We start from the raw sequence: 21,010 nt of genomic DNA on the forward strand, positions 1-21,010 counted from the left end.
TGGTACATATGTATTTAGCAGTTATTGTTATACACATTTCCTTTAAACTCTTATTTCATAAGGAAAGGCAATAAGCATGGGTAATTTACTCATTATGTTATTACTGGATGTTTTAAATGCCTATTGCTGATGGTTAAAGAGACACAAGTGGCACTGAGTTTGTGAGTGTTTTGCTATGTCAAAGTCTCTGGTCAATTTCAAGCTTAATATCCTGCAGGGGCTCATAACTGAGGTAGAGACAGGAAGTGGGGAGAAAAGCATGAAGTATTAGGTTTCTTTGCTTATTTATGCCATGATTTAGGGTACCCTAATGTGTCTGAGTCTTCATGACTTGGAAGTTGAGAGACTTTTTAAGAGATAAGATTATTGAAAAAAAGAAAAAGGAGTGGGGGAATGGATCAGCCTTGATTGCTATTCTGAGTACACAGAAGTGAGATCTGATTTTTATATTTGCTTATGTACAAATGAGGAAATGTCAAGGATGTCCTTAGTACTATCATCTCAAAATACAGTTTCTATTCAAAGTCGACCATGGGTAAATAGTACCCAAATTCCTATAGCCTGTGCTGGGTAGCCAGGGCACTATTGTGAAACAGGGCTTCTTGTCTATTGTGTCCTGCCACCTCTTCACCCGTGTTTCCCCTTTTGGGTCTCCTTTTTTCAGAGCCCAGTATGTCCTTGAAAACACTGAGTGAGGAAAACTCCTCATGGCAGTCATTTTTACTGTACACTAGTGAGTAAAAAGAATCACAACAGAGGAGCCCTATAATCTGTTTATATATGGTAGAAAAATATATGGAAAGATATGCACCACTGTGAAGCCACTGTGATAAAGCATATCACAACTCTGCTACAACCTGCCTTCTATAGTTCCCACATATGACAGAGCCAGATGGGTAATGTGAGAAAAGTAATTGCTGGAAATAGGGTAGGAGAGGGGAGTAAGGCTAGCATAGGAGAGAAAATAGCAAAAGAGCCCTCCTAGTCAGCCAGGGATTTCAAGGTTCTAAGGCTACACAAACTCTGCAGCCAAAAACTTGTAAATATGACCATAAAAGTATGCTTTGAGGAAGTATAAAGAGAAAAGGCCCAGAAAATGGAGAAAGAGAAATCCATACTTCAAATTTCAACAGGGCAAAAACAATAAAACCTAGAAATGCAGCTGATCACTAGAACACTTAAACTTCATACCTGACCAGATTCTAGAAAGAATCCTAGGTTGGTAAGCAGCACAGAAGGGGAAGTCAACAGGGGCTTGGGTGGGGTTATTGAGAACATCCAGACAATCCACACTTCCTCTCTAGGCGCCATTAAGTGAAAGCCATGCATATTCAACAGTATTCAACATTGAGCCTACAATTCAACAAGATATTTAGCAAAATCTCTCCAGCTTGCATTTTGGACAAAATGGAGAAACCTGGAATTGGTGATAGCCCAGCTGGATGTCACCATAACTGGATGAGCCACTGCATCTAAAGAACATGGATTAATGGAAATTTGTGAACCTAACTATTGCCTTGTCTCCTTTCACCCTTAAGTCCTGATTTGTCCCTCACATCACCACCATAATTATCTTGCTAAATCATAGATTTAACCATGGTCTGTGTTTAAATACCTTAGCATGGCCTCTAAGGCCCTTGAGCGTTGGTTCCCTTGTCAACCTTTTCAACCTCAGCGCCTGCCTCAATAGCCAATAAACGACACTGGAGATCTCATGTAATCCTCGTTGAAACTGTCTTCTATGGCATAGAACAAAATGAAGAGAATAGAGAGGAATGCAGTCTGTATGTTAAAAAATCTGGGAGCTGAGTAATAAAAAAAGAAAATTGTAGGGAACTAGCGATATAAATGCAGAATTTCTACATATTATCAGCAAGGTCATTAATGGAAAAGAAGAAAACAGAACTAGCTTATGTGCAGGTGTTCCAGGAAGGCAAGTTTTTGACTTAATAATATAAAAAATGTTTGGACATACTAGACTTGCTAAATCACAAAAAAAAAGAGATTGCCTCAGAAGTGAGAAAGCTTATGATTTCACAAAAAGGCTTACTAAATATCTTTTGGGATTCTCTACATGCCATTCCCCACACTGGGCTGCTGGGAGGATGTGGTTACATTTAAGGACTCTTATAATTCTGATGGACTACAGCTGTGCCCACAGCTGGCCCTGAGTAGTGGCACTTCAGCAAGCACCCATCCCAAAAAACCACTCAGGCAAAACATCTTTCTATTTCAGTTAAAAGAACAGACCTACTAGGCAGTGACTATCTTTAATTCTTTAATAATTACTCAAGAGGTAGTCTGTATTCAACAAACAGCAGAAACTATGAGCATTTAAGATGTCACATGACACTTTGCTAACGTTTATAAAGAGGGCTCTGGATTGTCGGGTGGGAGAATAATCTTTTGCCAAAATATTTTGTGGAATTTCAAGACTGCAAACAGTTATGTCAGACTTAAAGGACAGCTTTGCATTAGGCAGTATTAGTGAATTCTGGGGCACATTCCACAGGTCTTCTGGCTTGTAGGAAAACAGCATACCACCTTCTGACATCACACTTGGCTCTCTTTCTACTTCTAAACTTTCTCATTTCTCAGAAAAAAACCAAACAGAGGAGTAGTAATAAAAAATTCACCCTGACTCTAAAAGCCAACAGAATAAAAATAAGACAATGTATATAAAATGATACTGAAATGTTAAAGCATTACATGTAGGCAAAATAAGGCCCTTTGTATCACTATTACCACAATCACTATTAAAATATCTGAAACACAGAGATTGGATTCCACTTGATGAGCAGATCAAGTGGAGCCTTGCAGAAGGTGCAAAGATACACTTGTCAAGTTCCCCTAACTTCTCAAGCAAGAATCCAATAAAACCAGCTATGGTAGGAAAAAATTCTTTTCCCCTTAGAAAATTCTTGCTATTATCTGACTTTCACCTCCCTCTTTACATTACTAATTCAAGCCAGTTTCCTCGGCAGAAATAGAGGATGGCATACCATTTTCCTCTGTATTTAACACCTTCTAATAATAGCTTCCCATCCTGTGGCCATTGCTACTTCCTCCAAGGATTGTGGTCTGTCTACATGCAGGACCACTTGTACTTGTGTTTTTTCACTAATAGTAATGACAAACCTGAAGTTTCTGAAGCCTGGAGCTCTGAATTCATTCAACTGTTGATATAGGGATTTGAATCCAGGTCATTAACTCAGAAGTCCACATGGAGAAGAAATGAGCATATACCTCATACAAGAGGCAATGGAATAGCAAATACTTATAATAATAGGAGAATAACTAGAAGTGTTTGGTCAGTTTAGAATGTCAGGAAATAACCAAGGCCTAAAATGGACATAAAAGTACAACTCTTTAGCATGAAATCCATACCTAATCATCTCTCATTCACGTAACATCTGCGGCAGGCCTGACAAAGGGAAGGGATTCCCAGCCCAAAGACATGGGTTCTCTGGATGAAAACAGACATTTGGATACTCAGCTTGTCTGGTCGAGATTTTAAAACACATAAACATGACTACAAATCTGCTTCTTGTGTGAGGAAAAGACAAAGAGAATATATAAACAATCCACAATTATTCTATAATCTCAGTTTCCATTAATTGTTTTTAAACAGCTACAATCTCTTTGAGGGGAAATTTAATGGAGGAGTCTGGAGTAAAGAAAACAAACTTCTAAAATTTCAACAACCACTTGTTTTCTCTTAGAAACCCTTAATAGACAAGGTGATGGAATTCTAGTAGTAATAGTTAACTTTATAGGGTATGCATAATGTGCAGGCCCCATCTGTTTTACTGCCATTATTACATTTAATACAACATAAATACACTATAATTAACTATAATTACATGATTAAACTTATAACAAAAATGACATTTAAAAGTTAACATATTATGTTAAACTTGTATGATTCTGTAAGTTCTCTGATATAAATGCAAAATGTATGTTTTTAAAAAGTAACCATTTATTTGCTTGAAGTATAATCCTCTTTTACTCTCTTGGCACAATGCCTTTAAATTAGCTGGCATGAACATATTTCAATAGTCAAAGGGAGTGGGACCAGGTATATCAAATAATAATTTCCCTGTTTTCCTAGTGAATAAGTAATTTGCACTAATATAAATTACACTTTGAGTTTCACCATGCCCTATGTTCACGTAGTTAGTGTCCCTTCAAATAAAGTAACCTAAGTTAAATTTTAATAAGGTGGATTTTAGTTTGTGGGTATGATGCTTAGTCTTATATGTCCACTTGACCAGCTTCTAGTCCCCAGTTATGCAATAAAACACTGACTTTGCTATTGCCATGAAGGTATTTTTTAGATGTGATTAACATTATTATCAGTTGATTTTTAAACATTGAGGATATTATCCTTGGTTATTTAGGTGGGCCTGCTCTAATCAGTTAAAAAGTGTTAAGGGCAGAAGCAAAGTTTTCCTGAAGAAAGAAGGCATCCTACCTGTCGCCCACTCATCCAGTCCTACAGTTAGGGACTCTGGCACCATCTTCCCTTCCCCTCACCCCGGCATTTGATCTGTCACCACATCCTGCTGCTCACTTTCATCCCACCGCCACTACCCCCATCCAGGCCTCCATTAAATCTTGTGAAACTGCATGTCGTCCTGACTGGTGTGATTACTTCGACTGCACACTCAATTCACCATCTATACAATCAGCTATCCCTTGTCAAAATCCAGCTTCAACATCTCTGATTGCCTCAAGAGAAAGGAGCATGTGATACCATTTTGGACACCCAAGCACTTAGCAAAATATCAGTCGCACAGTTAACTGTTGGTTAAGCAGGAGTCAGTTCTCCAGGGCATGAGAAGCACACACTCTTCTTAGTTGGGCAAAGCCTCTGCGGGCATTGTGACTAAAGCCGGGTGAAACTGTCACTAGGAGTCCTGTATTTCTTTTGTCTCAGAGGCTCTTTTTCTTTTTTTAAACAGCTTTGTTGAGGTATAATTGGTACACAAGAACTGCATATACTTCATGTATACAATTTGATGAGTTTGGCCATATGCAAACACCCATGATACTATCACCACAATCGAGGTGATAGACACATACAATACTTCCCAGAGTTTTTGTGTGTCCTGTGCAGCTTTATTATTTATTTATTACTTCATCAGAGGGTTTTAATTTTGGAGAGTCAGTGAACTCTCTGGAGCTTGTCCCTAGAAAAATACAATTTTGCATATAATTTCCAGGATTTCACGAGCTTCCTAAAACCCATCCAGTCACGGACTAACCTTGTGGTCCATGTACTCCAAGTCAATAACCCCTGAATAGAACCAGCTTGATTTTAGCAGGTTCCAGTTTGCTTTTAATTCCTTCTGGTTTGGGCCTCAGCTTCCTTTCTTGTTCAAATATTTTGTGTACTGTCATCCAAGCATCTGTATGACCCAGGAAGCCTGGCCACAGTAATCAATGAAAGATGGCTTCACCTATGAGTACTCAGTTCTCAGGAAGGAGAATGCCCCAGGGCCACCGCTGTCCTGTCAGTCACACAGGCAGCCCTGGGTTGCAGGTATGGGATCTAACAACGCTTCTGCCAAAATAGCCACCTTTTCACCTTTGAGGCCCTGTGTTTGCCTTTCAAGCTATATGTGAAGATGGGGAAGTGGAAAAACTAGGAGAATGTAACTGAGGTTAAGCCACGAAGCAATTCATGGCACCACTTAAAAGAAGCCCATACTCCTGACATACAGTCCAAACACTACTCTTCAGACACAGCCCCCTACCCAGTATCCACCATGGGAAGTTTTTACATTAGGCTTATCTGGGCCATAGTGTGAAGTCATTCTGAAAATAAATCTTCACACTCAGACAGCCAGATACAAACAAATGGGAAAATGCTGTCTGTGGCTGTTGAAGACAAAGCTCAATGGAAACTGAAGGGAAGACAGGAGGGAACTGGCTGAGGGGCAGCAATGACACCAGGGATGTGAGCACTTCAGAAATGGAGACAAAGTGGGAGAGTCCAACAAGGGCCATGGTGTGCTGTGCCATATTTTAGGGCATTATATATGAGGCAGCAGATAGTCTAAGATAAATGCTTTTATTCCAAAATCAAGAAACCACAAAATCTAATAAAAGAAAGGGAATGAGAAGCTTAGAAGGCTTCTGTCTGTCAATCAATCACAAAAGCAATTATCTAGGGACCATTTCTATAAGGTAGCTTTGCTAGGCCCTGTACAGCCTGAGCTGCTCATTAAAGCACATGTCACTATGTCTTGCAGAGTTGGCCGGAGCTGTACCAAATACCCCGATTTTTCTGTCCCATTTAATATTTTTCAGGGAGAACAGAAATAAAATTACTGTGCCATGTATGACAAAGTATTATAATGCAATCAAGTGCAATATAAAAACCCATAGATCTTCCTATTACTTTCAAACAACAGAACCTAAGACTTCAGCTCCTTAAGAACCTCTATCATTTGCAAAGGAACTCCCAGATATCAGGTTCCAGAAGTGGTCCCATGACATTTTATCACAGCATTTCTCCTACTGCACTCAAAGCATCCGGCTCCATGGGGTTGGAATGTGATCTTCACAAGGGCAAGTTCAGGTCTGGTTTCTAAATCCTCAGAGCTGGAGCAGGGCCTCACCTGTGCTACCTGAGCTGATTACTCAGCCAATCACAAATGCTGACTGCCTGGGTCATTTTCTTAGGTGGGATATGTAAGCCATGCATTTCACCATCTAGTATCTAGTCCCTCTAATGCCACCATGATTGAGGACAGGCTACAGAAAAGTGCAATTATAATAAGATTTTCAAAATTTTGCAACTAATACAGTTTTCTCATTTCTAAAGTGGTCATTTGAATGTGCTGCTGACCATCTTACTGCTATAGGTCCATATCAACTCCTTCTCTGTTTCTTCACTTGCATTTATGTTACTTTTTTCTGGTGATCTTTTCTCTTGTTGCTGGGCTTCATCAAAACAATGTGGCTGTATAAGGATGGAGAATATGTATCTTCTACACACTTGCATCTATGGGTCTAACTCAGAGGCTGGCACATATAGTAAGTGCTTAATAAATAGTGTCAAATGGAATAAATGAAGTTATTGAGCCTGTATTTCTCAAGTAATTTACTAGAAGAGTAGTTTTATGAGATACACTAGAGGAAAAAAGAAGATTGGTTTTCTGGCTAAGAAATTCTGAACAATGCTTAATGTTATCTATCCTTTGGAATATTGTATATCTAAGGTTCTTGTCTTGGAGAACTCTTTGTAAGAAAGAAATCAATTGAGTATTATTTAGCTCAGCATTTCTCAAATGTATATATGACAACAAAAAGCTTTTCTAAAGTAGTATCTAATAACATCCTTGGGATGTATTCCAAAGAACACACTTTGGGAAACACTGCTTTAAAAGTTAAAAGAAAACACTGGGCCACTAGGCCCAGAGGCACGACTATTTATTTTTCTGTATTTAAAAGGCTGGAAATGGCTTTCGGACCTCTTCAGAGACAGGAGCTTGTTCTCCCTGCTTACTTGCATGAACAGCCTTCCCACCCCCAAAGGTGAATTCTCAGTTCCTGTCTAACAGCTCCGAGTGCCACATAGTAGCAAAATGCTCTGGGAAACACAGCTGGCATCACTGGAGCTACTTAAAATAGAGGCCTTGAAGCAACTGGTTTGGATTCTAAATCAATACTGTTGGCCTAGGGTTAAATTTAAGAAGACTTGTTTTTATCATTTAAATTTATGTATTAATTAGCATCACTACTTTGAACCAAAACTATTTGCCTTACAAAAGCATATCCACCACCTTTCTTGAAATCAGTTAACCGAGGCATCACAATACCCAGGCAGGGTAGTATGTCCCACCATCGTTTTGAGATGTGATGTAAGTAGTATGTCACTGACCATTTTAAGTTAGTAACTCAAAAATAAAAAAGAGATTAGTGCTGTTTTAACATCACCCCTTAACAGCATCACTCTTACTTGAATTTAAAAATGATTTCTTTAATGTGAGAGGAAGTAGGGGGGGCTGGTTCATCCTGAGATGATGACATATACCCATTACTAAGATTCTGTTAAGAGTCAGAGTGATTTTTAATTTATTCCTAAGTAGGAAAGAAAGAAAGAGCTGGGGGTGGGTGGAGGATGGAAGAAAGGAAAGAAGGGAGAGAGGAAGGATGGAAGAGAGGGAAGAAGAAAGAAACTGAAAGAGGATGTCAAAATCTGGGAAGAAAATTGTTGAAATCTGGTTGTGTACCCTATGTGTACATGCCATCTGCCACGTAGACAGTGACAGAGAACAACTGATAGAAAAGTGAGCCTCACTACCTCTATTAATACGTGCTTCTAATGTTTCCACTGAGGGGAAAATACATTATTTTTCCACAGCTTTTTAAGAGTCTAACAAACAGCACAAATCAAGATGAGCTATGTGGTACTTAATGAAATTGTAGTTTGGAGTATATATGGGGTGGTGGTGGCTCTGAACAAATTCCAAAGAATTGCCAGACATGAAGAGTTACATGAAATAAGCTGCTTTATTTTAGCCAGAAAGCTACACAGAGCTCTTCTCTAAGTAGGAAATATAAAAACATGTTGCATTCACACACATTTCAAATGCTGTGTTTGGTTTATAACAGCTTGTGTTGAGATCACAAAAGTAAAAGTCATCAATCACGGTGGGTCAAAGGTGAATGTTTAACAAACATTAACAAATCACACCCAAAGTCTGGAATCTTTGTTGAACTGTGAAATGGATGAGAGATTTGCATCATCTCCAACTTTTGGCCCAGCATTCTTTGCATTCACTTTTTAAAAGTCCATTTTTGATAACAGGCCAGAGTTGAAGAAATCACCCCTTCTCCCGGCACCCCCACTTTGGCACCTCCAAGGTGAAAATGAAAAAATCTGATCAAGCTCACAGCCTTGAGGGAAATTTCAAGTGGCTTTTCTCTTATTTCACCACTCATTATCAGACACAATTGAAGGACAAATTCTACCTTTTGCTCTGCAGGCTAAATTCTATTCTCCCTGGAGACCACAGCTGGTGACTTGAGTATTTTGCTACTCATTTATCTAGGTAGCCCTCTATTTAATGGACTCAAGATCTGCAAAGTGCCTTCAGTGGAAAAGTCTGCATCAGCTGATGGAATGTGTGGGTGTGCACATATTAGGCAAAGAGAAAAGTGACTTTCTGCATGCAATAAGCCAAATTATCCCAACTCCTTTGCAGAAGTTTTTCTTTCTTTTTTTTTTTTTGCTTTCCACAGTTTGAGTATTTAGCTTAGATTTCAAGTTATTAGTAGGACCCAACAGGTGTGGGAAAGGGCCACATGTTCCATGGCCAGGGCATCACTTATGAGATCTCTGCACCTCCCGATGAACATTTGTCTCATGGCAGAGGATGCCTTGTCACTGGCCCTGATTTCAGAGTAGGGCCTCATAGAGATGGCGGCGTTAAGACCAAAATAATGTCATTTAGTGTCTAGGGGAAAGTTAAAAAGAGGATTAGAGGCAGGCAGGCAGGCAGGGTATATTAAAGGAGTCCATGACTAACAGGGTGTGACAGAAGAGGGTTTTATTCTTTTCAACAAAACAATTCCCTAGGGCTGGGACCATTACTCCGCTGTGCCTTTTATCACCTTGGAATTTTTATGGTTATTTTTGATGAATTCACATTTTTGTAAAGGCTTTTTTGAAATGATGCCAGTTTTCAATTTTTAATTAAAGTCGTAAATAATCTTAATTCTGCCTTAAAAGGTTTATTGTTTCTTACTTTTTTTTTTTATTATTGCTGCCAGGAAATATTTCAAATACCAAGCCCTGATGTGAGTTAGCAATTAGAATCTCTCCAAGGTCTAGTAACAACATTGTACCATGTAGATATTATACACCAGTATACCAGCCTAAGGTTTGAAAAAGTGGATTGACCGATTTCAGGTTTATTAGCACTGCTTCTCTGGGGAGTGACATTTCCTCTTTTTATTAGATGGAGCAACTTTCATCATTTTAATTTCCACAGATTAATCCTTCACAGATTCATAAAGGATTTTTAAAACCCTCAGATTAAAAAGGTTAAAATTTGGAAAGTAAACACAGTAAACTTGTCATTGAGGGCTGGACCAGGAAAGTCAATGAAATCCAGTTCAACCATTTGCAGGAAACTGAGTGTATAGCAAACACTAAGTTGCTGCAGAAACAATACCTCATTTTACATAAAACAAAACTAAGAATACTGCAATTTTTGACATTATACTATAATACTGCTCCTTGAAAGTACATCTTGTTATCTAGATTGCCTGTTGAAGGTTGCCTGCAAATTGTCTAAATTTCTATATTGTAGTCTCTCAAGGTTTGATTTTCTTTTTTAAATTGGACCTTCCAGAATCTCCTGCACACTCAGAACTACTCCTCCAAGAGTAGTTCCTAGAGGCTGAAACATACCAATAGAAACCAAGTAATTAACAATTCCTGAAAATATCCTAGTAGGTTTCCATACTGTCAACCTCGGTTACCTTCCTAGGTGGAATATCATATTGGTGCTTATTTGTCAAGATATAGGACTTACATTCTTTCATGTCCATCACGATTATTACTCTCTATGAAGGTGTTCTGCAAGCTTATAGAAGATTTGCTATTACTGTAAAACCTCACATGGTTAGGACAATTTGAGGTTGGAGAATGGTCAGATTTAGGGGGAAAAACTCTCATTAAGAGGGTTTGTGTGTTTTATTTTTAAAACAAACATGACTTCTTACTTCAAGTTCATAAAATATACACAGATAATGACAAAAAACAGCAGGCAATGGTCCTGCTGAAGCCAGTTAGCAGTATGCAACAATGGGCTCATTTTAAACATGTTAAACATCTCCCTTACAAATTTATTTATATTATTAATTCACTTAGCGATTCCTTTGCTCTTCTAAAATACAAAACTATATCCAATCATGTTGAATGATCATGTTAGCTGTTGATAATCATCTATTATGAATTTACTGGTATTTCAATTAAAGTGACTTAACTATATAGAGGGAACAAATGACTTCAACAATTGACTTGTAAGAGTGGATTTGTATGCAATTAAGAATATCTATCAATTCCTTCTAATGGAACATTTTTCTGACTCACAGAGGTCAAATCCTTTCCATATATGAGTCCTCAACTGGCACTGCAGTGATACTGCACAAGAAAAAGCTCAAGTAACAAAAAGACTACACAGCATTTCCCAACATTAAAGTGTTAAATCCCTGTTAACCATGAGAGAATGCAAGATTCTAGTTAGCTAGGAGCCACAATGACCTGAAACCCATGGCTATGGGATTCAGTCACACCACAGGGAGCAATCACTTGAAATAAGCTGATTTAAACTTGTTATGAAGGGCCCTTAACCGAATCAGTTACTCAGCTCAACACAAATGAAACAATGAAAAAACCAAGGTCAACTGAACATGCTTTCCGCCATCATCAGAAGATAATCTGTTGGTCCAAACTTTATAACCTCAGCTTTAGGAAATACCTTGAAAGGTAGTGAGCACCTCCTGTCTTGAGGTATTGGTGCACAGCATGGCCAACCACCTGTAGGGATCTTATGAGGTGAGGAGAGCAAGTTAAGTCAGTTAGCTAGTTAATTTTTAACATTTCTTCCAAATCTGAGATATTATGATATCTCAGAACTTTCAAATACGTTCAATTCCTCACTGATGTCAAAGTAATTTTGGTTCAATTCTTTTCTCCGATTTTCATACACAGTTCCTATTAAGAAACATTTTTCCTAAGCTTAAAGGGAGGGATGCTCTATACTTACTCATCCTAGAGATTTGCCTACCTTCTTCTTCATCAAAGCTAAAATGATTTTATCCAATTGATGTTTTATGAAAAAGCACTTACCCCCAGAGAGAATTTTTGTTGTGCTCTTCTTCTGAATTCAACTTAATTTCCATAAAAGCCTTTTGTTACTTTCCAGTTTAGGTGACTTTTGCTTATTTTCTCTGATTCCTATGGTACAAACCCTCCCCAGACATTCATAATTGGCTATATCAGCGATATATACATCAACAAACCATAGCATTGCTGTTACTTCATGGAAGACTTCCCGCTTCAGAGTCTAAAGCATGTTATACCTTGAGAAGTATCAGAATTTCCAAAGCCCTGGAGAAGCTCCCAAAACTACAAGAGCAATTTAAGTATCTTTCCTGGCTGGTTAAATTCTCTTTTAAAATTACCTTTTTTCTGGCTTGTTGTTCTTTGGAAGAATGTGCCTTCACATGCTTTCTTAGGGAACTTGGGTCTGTGTAGCGTTTGGTGCATCCTGGAATTTGACAAGCATAAGGTTTCTAAATAAGAAAGAGAAAGAAACAGCTGCAGTTAAATCATAAAGGTAATTGGGAAAGATTTACTCAAACTATTGACTTCAGAGCATGAACTGCTACCAAGTCACTGATGTGAAATGCTGGGGATTACTCATGCATTTTAATTAGAGAACCCAGTAAGTTTACATCAAGGCAAAGAAGAGGGTAAACTTTCAAGGAACAAAAGGGTAGCCTATCTTTGATGATTTTTAAGAGATTGCTTTAGAGGTGCACTCTTACCATGAAACCTCTTGTGGCATTTTGTTTTTAAATGTGGAAATTAGTAATAAGCATCACCAGTCATACTTACAGTCATGTTCCCCTGAAAACAATCTTTGGTACTGTCAGAAACTAGGAAACACATTCCTTAAGAGTTCAGGTATAGAAAAGTCCAGAAAAGACTGGAAATGTTTCAGAAGAAACCTGATTTAGGAATGAGAAGGAGAGAATTAAAAGAGAAAATCAGTGGAAAGTGAGTAAGAGACTGTAGGTTTCAAACAACAGACACATGAAAAATCAGCCAGAGAAACATGAAGAGTATTAGCTGTACAGGAGTCCTGGTGCTGAGCCTGGCCTGGTGAATCAGCCCTTGGCTGAGCACAGTGAGAACAAGTTTTGGCTACTCCAATTCCCCCGTGCTCCTTAGAGATGTGATGTGTAGAGCCTAAGGCTGAGTCTAGAATCTTTTTATTTTTGTTTCCCTGGTGACTGGTATATAAAAATTGGGAATGAAGGAATGAGAGCACTACACATCGATTCAAATTTTTAGCACCCATTCCTACTTTACAAACAAAATTCTTAGCAAGGGTTTGAGAGTATGGCTTTTAAGTTCTGAAATAAATCAAAGCCTTATGCTTGCTCTAAGAACTAAAAATCACAACATCTACTTTGTTTATAAGATATATTAATGGTTACTTATCTATTTAGGATCTTCTTGGGTAAGACATTAGTGCTGTGCCTACATGACTTGAAATGTAAGGAAGAGAACTGAAACCCTATCTCCTAGGCTTCTTGCTCTAGAAACCTCCTATCCTATAGACCAAAAAAAAAAAAAAAAATCAGATTGTTATCAAAATTGCTCACATTTGTTCCTATTTTCATGTGCATGCTTGTCATTTTGTGGGTCAGTATATATGTGGGTTATACCATTTACTCGGCTGGAAGCCATATTTATGATCCATGTTTTTTGTTTTGTTGCCTTTTTTTATTCCAACAAGGTGAGGTCATGGACATATCATTTAGTTTGATACTCTCAATTCTAATTCTAAGTTTGATTATCTGATGCAGTTGTTCACTCACTGATTAACTGATTGAATCACCCAACAGCTCTTATACTTCCATGATATGGTAGGCACTGTGTCACATATTAGGGGTCTAACAGCGAACAACAGATGAAACAGTCAATCTCTCAGGTGTCATAAAACAGTGAGCCAATTATGGACTGAAGTCACGTGCCAGTGAGTTTCCAGTGGGAAAGCAAAGGTTTTCTTTAACCTGGAAATCTTTTCTGCATTTCCTGGCTTTCCTGCAGTAGCCTTCCCTCTCCTGCCCTGGCTTTAGAGGAGCAACTAGCTTATATCTTTATTGGCAGTTATGGTGTGAACACAAGCTCATGTTCTAAGCATTAGAGGAGATGGTGCCTGTAAAAAAACTTTGGAAATATTAACATGTTATACAAATTGAGGCCACTGTTATTACCATGGTCACTATTAATTTGAGTTGGGAAGATAAGAAATGGGTAATGTCATTCTGTATTTGATTTTGAGGTGTTCTTGAAGAAGGCTTAAATCCTCACCATTCTCCTGCTGGCTTTCACTTCCTGCCCTGCTCTCACCCACCTGGGATGGTTATGCCAAAATAGCAACTTCAGGGGCTGGTCTAAGTGGGATTGGTGTACTGGCTATTTAATCTCAGATAGCCTGGGCTTTAAATGGCATGCTACACTTCACCAAACCACATTTTTCATTATTTTCCATTTAGTATTGTAAAATTATTTCCCCTGTTTAGATATTAAGATGCTAATAGGGAAATGAGCTAGTAAAACTTTTCAGGGTTAAAATTATTGACTCAGTAATCTTCATGGGAAAACCATTTTTCTATAGGCAAAAAAATCCACTGAATTACAGAAAGAGTCTTTTATCCAAAATTCTGACTACATGAGGATAGGAGTGCTTGAGGAAAGGGGATGAGGGCCTAAATTTCAAGTTGTTCTTGGAGCAACTAGAATTTGCTTTTTAAAACAAACGTTTAATTCCTATATGATTTTAAAGGAATTTAGCACTTTGTTGAATGCATTAAAAAGTTAAATATGAGATAGTCTGCATCTTAAAGGAAAAATGATGGTTTTAAAAGATCTAGTAGAAAAATGTTTCTTAAAAATAAAAACAGCTGAGTTTTAAAAGCTACTGGATTGAACTGAATCATGAAATTATTGTCTTAGGTAGCTTTCCTCAGAAGTTTTAAAAATGGATATATATTATTTTAATCCCAAAATGATTTTGAGAATACTGTTAGTTTGATTAGCTAAAATTAGCTACAAGTAAAGAAGGGTATTGTAGAACTACAACACTTAGCCTCACAATAGTTCTTTCAAACTACAGATAACTAGCTAGAGTCGAAGCAATTTCTCAAGACAATCTTGTCTCATGAATGTTCATTCTTCCATGATAAAGTTTAATGACAAATTGGAAAATTTAATAGATTCTACCAAGACCATTTTAGACATACAAAATAGGGCATTTTAACATAATTTATTCTTTTTTCCTATTTCCACCTTTAAAAAACTCTGCTATTCACCAAATTTATTCATTTAATATTCTATTCTGTTGGCCCCCAAATCACTGAATTCAATTCAGCTAGAGTAGGGAGAGTCCATCCTATGCCCACATTGCTCTAATTATATTTCAGAATTTTACTAGGCAAACCATCACATTTATGTATATTGAGAGATAATTCTGTTTACAAAGGTTATGTGACATGTAGCTAAAAAATGACTTCTATCAATATGACTAATAGAGACTAATATAAAATTTAATAAATATGTCAACTATAACATCAGAAGAATCTTAAATATGTATGAGAAAGTGTGTAGAAATAACAGTATCTTTTCAAAATTCAAATTCTGGTGTAGTTTAATAATAGACATCAGAATGTTAACACTGAAAAAGTACTGTCATGAATACATTATTTGCAAGAATGTGGGAAAAGAGATCGTGATGCATATAATACATTTATTCTGATGGCTTGTTAAGTGAAGTGAAATTACATATAGACTACCTGGCCTCATGTAAGGAAAATGGCATCAAAACCTGAGAAATGCAAAGGAGGACAATCAACATTATTTTGAGAAAACAAAAGAGTCTTATAAAAGCCATTTGTAAATGAGCAAAATGTTACAGCACTATGAGAGTTAAGGTATAATAATGAAAATCAATTTTCTCACAGGATTTCTGTCAATGGGTATGTGTCTTTTAACACATAGCAAGTGTGGTGAAACTCAAACCTGGAGAAAGATTTGCTGATTCCTTTTAGATTGCTGGAAAGTGAACATACCAGGTAATTTCTAAACCCAAAGGCCAGATTCTCTCTTGAAAACCAGGCCAGCCTCAAAGTTCTTCCGTCAAGAAGAAAAGAGCCAGGTTGAGGGAAAAGAAACTGCGTCCTCCTAAGAGCGCAGTATACATTGGCTGTGTCAGTGTGCCTTGATATATGAGTATTTACTTTAATGCCCAGTCCCTAGTGGTCATTCTCTGTACGGAAGTCTACGATATGACGACACCTAAACTATCTTTGTTTTGTATACACAGTAACCAAGGAACTCCTTTGTCCCAGGCAGTTGTAATATTTAGGATCACTCATGACTATAGAAAAAATGAAGAAAGAGCCAAAAAGGGCTCCTTCTGGACCTTTCCCAGGTTCCACTGCTGCCCTTGGCATTGTCCCTATACCCCGCAGACCATACAGCAAACACCTACACCATCCCACTGTCACACAGGCACTTCCTCACCCCGAGCTTTGGGGCTGGAAGTTGGGAAGCTCCTGCCATTCTTACAGTGTCCAGATGCGTCCTCTGATGCTTGGCGCGGTCGCTGGAGTTACTGAACGCCTTCTGGCAGCCGGGATGCTGGCACAAATACGGCTTCTCGCCTGTGTGGCTCCGCAAGTGGATCTTGAGATTTTCGAGCCTTGAAAAGGCCTTCTTACAGCCCTCAAACTGCAAGAGGAAAACAATTTTTAGTTGTTGAGAAGGACCTTGAATGTTTGGGGCTGGGGGACAGGAAAAAAAAAAAATGTCCTCACCCTGAAACAAAAAAAATAAGATGAAATCTGAACAGTAACAAGTACTGCTTCTAAAAATACCCATATGTTTATGTGAACTGCGTTTTTCCACTAATATATATGCCACTTTCTGTACCAGATTTGGGTCCCAAACTGATTTCTGTGATTACTTACATTGGAGAAAATTTGCTGTGAGCCATCTGGCTCAGTTAATAAAAATACAGTAATGCATGTCTTAAAGATTTATTAAAAAATTAACACACTTTTCCATTTCCAAATTGGTCTAAATTGAAGGAACCAGGAAGGAAGAAACTTTTTACCACTAATAAACCAACAACAACAAAAAAGTCAGAGTGATGTGTGAGAAAAGGGGTGACCTGAAGATCCAAGAATCCGAGATGAACAAGGCACATATCTGCTGATCACCCCGATCATAAGGGGGCTTTTCAACTTTCGAAAGCGTGACCTTGTTAACATACAGGGTGATGCCAAGCCTAATGAAATAAAGTTTTTAATGTGCTTTTAAAAAGGGACTGGAAGACAATTCATTCAGTGCTAAATAATTTTCCAAATGAAGTGATAGTTTTATTTTTCTAAGTATAGACAAAAATAGAATTGAAAATGAAAGGCTGAAGATTTCAAGAAATGCTTTATTGGTTTGTCGATAATACTGATGGTAATATTTACTTAATATCCTCTTGTGGGCAAAATATCAGCTTCTGTTAGACGGTCAATGTGATCAGAATCCTTGAAATGACAATCTAATGAAGAAAATGCGTTAGAGAAGGCCTATAGGGGAACCAAAATGCGAGATGGGCATTTATCCTTTAACTCTCTCTTGGGTGCTAAGCCCCAGAATATTTATGCTACTTTGACAGTTTTAATCTCATTTGAGTTCCCATTGCAAGGGAAACTCAGAAATATGGAAAAACTACCAGAATAAAACATAATATGTTTGATGCAACTAAGAAACCTCCCTTCTTAGATAGGAATGTAGGATGTGTGGGCAGGGACAGAAGAATCTAAATAAAGAAGGTAAATTCATAATGGTTTCCATTCAAAATTAGCAGGAGAACTTAGCCTTACTACAAGAAATTTTGTAAAATCCCTTGGTTCTCTTACTTATTACAATAAATGATGGGATACATTGTTCCTGAAGGGATGAGCTGGGGCTGGCTAGGTTTTGGTTATCTGGATTCTCATCTTTAAGTAAAGGATGAACTAGAAGAAAGAATAATCAAACATGTCATAACTCCATCTATTTAAGTTGTCCAGATTTTGCATGCTGGAGTATTTTAAGAAATTTATGAAAGTTGCACTTATTTTTGATTGAGAGTTATACATGTTTCACGGACATATGTTGGTTTATTTCAATTTTGATATTTTGCTTAAAATAATTTTGGTGTTTTCCTGATTTCTATTTCACATAAGCCTGAACAGAAGATGATTGCTGACGAAGCCAACTACTTTTTCAATAGAGGGAAAGGCATATAAATGTTGTATCGCTAGAGGGAGAGAGGAGTTAAGTGGCTGATATCCACAGGTTTTTAAGTGAGTCTCAAATTTGAGAATAAAGGGCTAAAAGTTAACCCCCAATTAATGGTTAAGAGGACTCTGTTGACCAAAACTGTTTGTAAGGTTCTCTCTGAATGGTAACTCACAGTAAACTCCTGGAGCGCAGCTTGTTTGACTTGGAATCACCAGGTACACCCACTTAGGTCTGTAACGAGTCTGTGGTTTTGGACACATCAAACCTGTAGTCTAATTCTTTCCTAGCAAGGCTCTTTTGTGGAGGGATGACATTCTGGGGCCAGCTCCAGGGGCGCATACCCAGAATTGGGTAGGCCCTGGCATCCACAGATCTTAATCAGAGAGAAGGCTGTATTGTCTCAATACTGATAGGGGTGTAGAGAACCACTTTAGAATAGATTAATGAGATTTCTGTGAGTGCCAGACTAACAAGACCCTTGGATCTACTGCAGTGATTGGAGGGATACCAGATATGTCCTAGAATTAATTCAAACTGTCCACTTGATCACACATAAACTGGGTGTAGACAAGTGTTTCCAAGGTCTCTCCTGTTAAATGTCCATATAAATGTCCAGTAAAAGTCAACAAATCGCTCTTATTACTGTTAAAAGAAGCCATGATCAAAGACCAAATGGCTCCCTGCATTCCAAGCAAATCAGTGAAAAGAGAACTACTCAGAACATCCTGACCATTTATAAATGCAAAGATGGAGGAAAATATGAGTACCCAGACTGAAAATGACAACCAGAAGATTATCTGTAAAATCATGAAAATGAAGCTCATCTCAGATATTTCCTCTGTAACAGGAAAGGCCAGAAGACAATAGTATTTGTAGTACTTGCACTAGCATTACAGTATTTTCAGGTGAAAAGATGAAGAGTGAAAGGGTTTGTCCCCACTGAATTGTATGAATAAAGGCATGAGAGAGGCAATTTCACATACTCAGGGGCTCATATTATACATCATCTACTCACTCATGTTGAAGAAATTCACTTAAAGAAAACATGAACCCTAAACCAGTAAAATCAGGCATTGAAGAATTGACAGATGACTCCATGGGGAGCCCAACCCCCAACTCCTTGCAGGGATATGGAGGGCGCCACACCTGATTGAACTTGCCACACCAACAATTCTGTAAGAAGAGGGAGGAGGTGCTATTCATACCTCTACTGGTGTCTGGGTGAAACCTGAAGGCAAATGGTTTTGTAATAAACCATTATCATTCACTAAGGGAATAATCCTGTAATTTAGCACAAGAATTTCCTTTCCCTCAGGCAGTTTTACCCATAGATTTATAATTCCAATTAAATGCAAATGCATTAAAAATAAACCAAATTTCAGTAGAATTACAAAAGATTGTTAGACAATACTCCAAAACTGAATGCTTTGACTGTTTGGAAAAATGGCTGATATTTTCCTTCCTGCTATTTTTTTTTCAGTTTTCCAAATCTTTAACGAGTGAGTCTCACCTTATAAATGAACATCTACACTTAGGGAAGCAAGAACCACAGAAAGAGTGTTTCTTTGGATTTGGCCGAATGCTTTCTCATGGAGGTTCCTAAAATGCAAGGTCCATCCCGAGATCTAAGCTCCAAATTGCAACCTGATTGCATATGTCACTGCCACCAAGTATCTCCTGCACAAAAATTGATCAGTTTCCTAGTCTCAGGTCCTCTCCTTCCTGGACTGGCTGTAGAACCAGAAACCTAGGATCATACAACTAGATTACTAGGCCTGAGGATGCCTTTCATTCAAACAGAGGCCATATTCAGAAAGACAAGAGAAGAACAACAAACTCTTAGAATCCAAGGAAGTAGCAGAAGAAGGAAAGAGAACACACAAAAGATAAACACAGGGCAATAATATGGGAGGGAGTGGTATGGGGAAGGGTCTCATATATGGTAGTAATTTTACCTAACAAGTATTGTTTTTTCCCCAACAAATGTTGAGTAAGCCCTATGAGATGGCACTACGTGTTGGGCATTGAGAGGAACAAGATGAATAAAAAACTTTACTCAGGGGAAGCTAGAAGCAAGGTCAATGTGTATGGCTAGGCAGGTTATACACTGATGAACCTTGAGCAGTGACTCTGAAAAAGAAGTGGTTCCAGTGCCGGCAGCATCAGCATATCCTGGGAACTTGTCAGACATGCACATTCCCTGGCCCTACTCTAGACTCACAGAACAGAGCCCTGGGCTGTGGCCCAGCTGTCTGAGTGTCAACAAGCCCTCCAGGAGATTCTGATGCTACAGTGTGAGCCAGGTGAATTCACGAATGCCATTCATATTGTAATCACTATTGATTTTTTTACGAAAATCTCCAGACACAAGTCAAGTGTCTTGCAGAATTCATCCATTTCTACTCAGGAACAGCGTCATATGGACTAGCAGCAGTCCTGTACTGAAAAGGAACATGCCCATCCCAGGATAGGGCAGGGGTTACCACTAGTCACACACTAACTGGGACAAAATCCCAGGATGCCAATCTCATCCTAGAGATTCTTTAAAACTCCTGAATTTTTTAATTGGCTGCCAGACAAATGTCTAGTTCTAGAAGAGGAATGCATACAAGTTCCCTCAGTGGCCTCTTGACCAACAAAACATCCCACACTTCTAGTGCCCATTACATTGAGAAAAAGCACTGAAGGGGAGGCATCATCTTCCATTTGTACATTTCAGACATTTCAGGTGCTTTAAGCACAATGCATGAAACTGTAAGTGACAGAACTTTAAATCCTGTGGGTTTTGAAAATTCTGCATTGCATGAAGCCTCCTCAGAAAAATCTCTAACTCTGAGGCTGTTTTCAAGTAACAAACTTTAATTAAAAAGTATAAATTGCCTCAAACCTGGAGAACATTGGCTTGCACCA

The 21,010-nt window shown here is 38.2% G+C and overlaps 1 protein-coding gene across 6 annotated transcripts in view; it reads right to left on the minus strand.

Moving 5' to 3' along the window:
* GLIS3 (GLIS family zinc finger 3) overlaps positions 1–21,010 on the minus strand; it is a 429,892-nt gene that overhangs the window by 82,955 nt on the left and 325,927 nt on the right. For 5 of the 6 annotated variants that reach the window (XM_036928415.2, XM_036928413.2, XM_036928416.2 and 2 more), the window contains 2 exons: positions 16,385–16,546; positions 12,208–12,318 (listed from right to left, as the gene is read on the minus strand). In XM_036928415.2, the coding sequence (XP_036784310.2) occupies positions 12,208–12,318; positions 16,385–16,546 (273 nt within the window). The remainder of the gene's footprint in view (positions 1–12,207; positions 12,319–16,384; positions 16,547–21,010) is intronic. The other variant, XM_057498628.1, reaches the window with a different exon arrangement.

This window comes from Manis pentadactyla, chromosome 3, assembly GCF_030020395.1.
Source record: "Manis pentadactyla isolate mManPen7 chromosome 3, mManPen7.hap1, whole genome shotgun sequence".
NCBI classification, from domain to species: domain Eukaryota; kingdom Metazoa; phylum Chordata; class Mammalia; order Pholidota; family Manidae; genus Manis; species Manis pentadactyla.